Source organism: Colobus angolensis, unplaced genomic scaffold, assembly GCF_000951035.1.
Source record: "Colobus angolensis palliatus isolate OR3802 unplaced genomic scaffold, Cang.pa_1.0 Scaffold21, whole genome shotgun sequence".
NCBI lineage: Eukaryota > Metazoa > Chordata > Mammalia > Primates > Cercopithecidae > Colobus > Colobus angolensis.
In genome coordinates this window covers 5,120,964-5,124,270 of record NW_012115266.1, presented here as the reverse complement: position 1 = coordinate 5,124,270, position 3,307 = coordinate 5,120,964, and the positions used below count along the sequence as shown (strand labels likewise).

The 3,307-nt window shown below is 49.9% G+C and overlaps 1 protein-coding gene across 3 annotated transcripts in view; it reads left to right on the top strand.

Annotated features, from left to right (window-relative positions):
• The first annotated feature begins 2,654 nt into the window (after nucleotides 1-2,654).
• Nucleotides 2,655-3,307, top strand: part of ARL2 (ADP-ribosylation factor-like 2) — a 7,552-nt gene continuing 6,899 nt past the window's right edge. Inside the window, exon 1 of one of the 3 annotated variants that reach the window (XM_011942541.1) lies at nucleotides 2,655-3,257. In XM_011942541.1, the coding sequence (XP_011797931.1) occupies nucleotides 3,103-3,257 (155 nt within the window). In that variant the 5' untranslated portion in view covers nucleotides 2,655-3,102. The remainder of the gene's footprint in view (nucleotides 3,258-3,307) is intronic. The other 2 variants (XM_011942542.1, XM_011942543.1) reach the window with 2 other exon arrangements.

The following is a 3,307-nucleotide window of genomic DNA, read 5'->3' as shown; positions in this document are numbered from 1 at the left end:
TTTTTTTTTTTTTTTTTAATTTCTATTCACTGAAATTCTACTATGTGGCCCCTGGGAACAACAGCATGGACAGGCAAGACTTTAAGCCAGACATTTGAACAAGTTCTTTCAATGCTACTGGTAGGAAATAAAACAATCCAAGGCTGGGTGCAGTGGCTCACACCTGTAATCCCAGCCCTTTGGGAGGCTGAGGAAGGCGAATCTCTTGAAGCCAGGAGTTCGTGACCACCCTGGCCAACATGGTGAAACCCTGTCTTTACTGAAAATATAAAAATTAGCTGGGCATGGTGGCTCATGCCTGTAATCCCAGCTACTCAGGAGGCTGAGGCAGGAGAATCGTTTGAACCCAGGAGGCAGAGGTTGCAGTGAGCTAGGCTTGTGCCACTGCACTCCAGCCTGGGCGACAGAGTCAGACTCTGTCTCAAAGAAAAAAAGAAAGCATAGAAACACCCAAGGCAGGCCAGGCGCAGTGTCTCATGCCTGTAATCTCAGCACTTTGAGAGGCCAAGGCAGGCGGATCACAAGGTCAGGAGATAGAGATCATCCTGACCAACATGGGGAAACCTTGTCTCTACTAAAAAAAAAATACAAAAAATTACTCCCCCTTAATAGCTGCATTGCACTGATTTTCAAACTTTTGTGACTGTGACTCACAGTGAGAAGTATTCATATCTGTATAAATACCTGAAACAAATGTTTCACCAAACACTACTTACCTTTACTACATGGGTAAATTAGTGGTGGCGGACGCCTGTAGTCCCAGCTGCTCGGGAGGCTGAGGCAGGAGAATGGCGTCAATCCGGGAGGTGGAGCTTGTAATTAGCCGAGATCGCGCCACTGCACTCCAGCCTGGATCACAGAGCGAGACTCCATCTCAAAAAAAAAATAAAAAAGAAACGCCCAAGGCAATAATTTTATGTTCTCCCAAACTTACTCCCCCTTAATAGCTGCATTGCACTGATTTTCAAACTTTTGTGACTGTGACTCACAGTGAGAAGTATTCATATCTGTATAAATATCTGAAACAAATGTTTCACCAAACACTACTTACCTTTACTACATGGGTAAAGGTAGTAATGTTTTCAGTTCTGTTCATTCTGTTTCATTTTTGTTAATGCTACTAAGTTGAACCATTTGAAATACATCCGTGTACTCACAACTGTCAAAGATGGGCAATTTCATACATTTCAACCTATTTGTGACACTAATTTTACAATCTACTTCCTTAATGGAATGCATCTCATAGATTAAAAAACATTGCTAAGTGGGCATATTTCCGGTTAATGTTATTTTTAAAACTAAAACAGGACTGAATTTGTTTTTGTTTTTCATTTAGTATGGTGCGGACATCTTTCCACACTGCTATCTTACAGCTCCATCTCACTGTTTTCTGTTTCTTTGAGACAGGGTCTAACTCTGTCATGAAAACTAGAGTATAGTGGCATTATCACGGTTCACTGCAGCCTCGTCCTCCCAGGCTCCCACCTCAGGCTCCTAGGCAGCTGGGACTACAGATGTGCACCATCACACCTAATTTTTTTTTTTTTTTAAACAGACTCTGTCGCCCAGGCTGGAGTGCAGTGGCACAATCTTGGCTCACTGCAACCTCCGCCTCCCAGGTTCAAGCAATTCTCTGCCTCGGCCTCCCGAGTGGCTGGGATTACAGGTGCCACTACCACACCCGGCTAATCCTTTGTATTCTTAGTAGAGATGGGGTTTCACCATGTTGGCCAGGCTGGTCTTGAACTCCTGACCTTGTGATCCACCCACCTCAGCCTCCCAAAATGCTGGGATTACAGGTGTGAGCCACTGCACCCAGCTAGCATTTCCCATTTTGATCTTAGTTGGGTTTCAAAGTCTCTGGGTAGGCGCTATGCTCAGTCTCTTCCTTTGTGTGTGTCTGATGGAGGGTAAATGGTGCTGACCCAAGGGTCCCACTCAGGCAGCCTATCTGTTCAGCCCTCCTCTGACCACAAGCCCCTTTCTGCAAGATGGGAAGCTCCAGCTTCTTCCAGACCTCTCTCTAGGCAAACTTCATGGAGGCATGAAGACATTGTGCTTTACCATTGACCAGACCTGAGTTTGAATCTCACCCATGCTCCTTAAACACTTTGGATTCCATTATCAGAGCTACGAAAAGAATAGAAACCTCTCAGGGTTGCAGGGAGGATGAAGCTGAACACGTGGAATGCATTGCAAACAGTCACACAGGAGTTAGCCATTGTCTTCAGCTGGTGCTGACAGCTCTTTCCCAAGCATGAGAGAAGATCTTCTGCGCTGCCTATTCACATTTACCCTGCAGCCGGCTGGAGCACCAAATTAAGACAATAAGGCTCTCTCCTGAGTTTACAATAGGCTTGATCCTTGACCTATTTCCTCACTTCTTCTAGACTTCTTGAGCGCTAAGGTAAAGAATGAAACTTTTGGACAAAGCCATTCATTCAACAACAAATATTTACTGAGCACCTACTACATGCCAGCCGCTGTGCTAAGCACCATCTGGGCCTCAGTTTTTCCATCCGCAAAAGTAGGAATTGTGCTTCTCAACAGGGAAACGCTGGGCCTCTGGGTGGGGAAGTCTTTGGGACGGGACTACAATTTCGTCATTAGAACCCAGGGACGCCCCGCACGTATCCCAACGGCCTCCAGGGGGCACCGCCGCCCTGAACTGAGAGCCACAGGAGCAGGGTAGGGGGAGGCCCAACTTTCTGCTCTGTCACTGGCAGATTGAGGACGATGCCGAGGGCTCAGAGGAGCGGGATTTGGACCGTGTTGCTGGGAACAGGGGCCTACACTGGCCCCAGGATGAGTTCGTCCGTACCTGCGGACCCTGGGTTCTGACTCTGAGGTCAGACGCAGCCAAGATGCAACTCAGGAACTTCAAGGTTTCCGCTCCGGCCGAGAGCCCCGGTCTGGCGTGGGAAAGGGTGGGGGTGTCGCCCTTGCTCCCCCAGCCTCAGCCCTCGGGAGGCGCAGCGTCAGGGCGGGCGGCAGCACAAAAGCCCCCTGCGCCGCTAGGGGCACTCTCGCAGCAGCTGCGCGGGCGACCTCACGATCACGTGCGGCGAGGGCGGGACCAAACGAGCGTCCAGCCAATTGGCTATGCCGTCGGCGAGCGTGATAGCCAATAGGAACCGGGAGCGGGGTCCCGGGACTGGGAAGAAACGGCGGCCGGGAGGGGCTCCAGGGACCATGGGGCTCCTGACCATTCTGAAGAAGATGAAGCAGAAAGAGCGGGAGCTGCGACTGCTCATGCTGTATCCTCCCAGACGCCGGAGCCGCGGGGGTAGCGGGGCCCCGCCGGGCG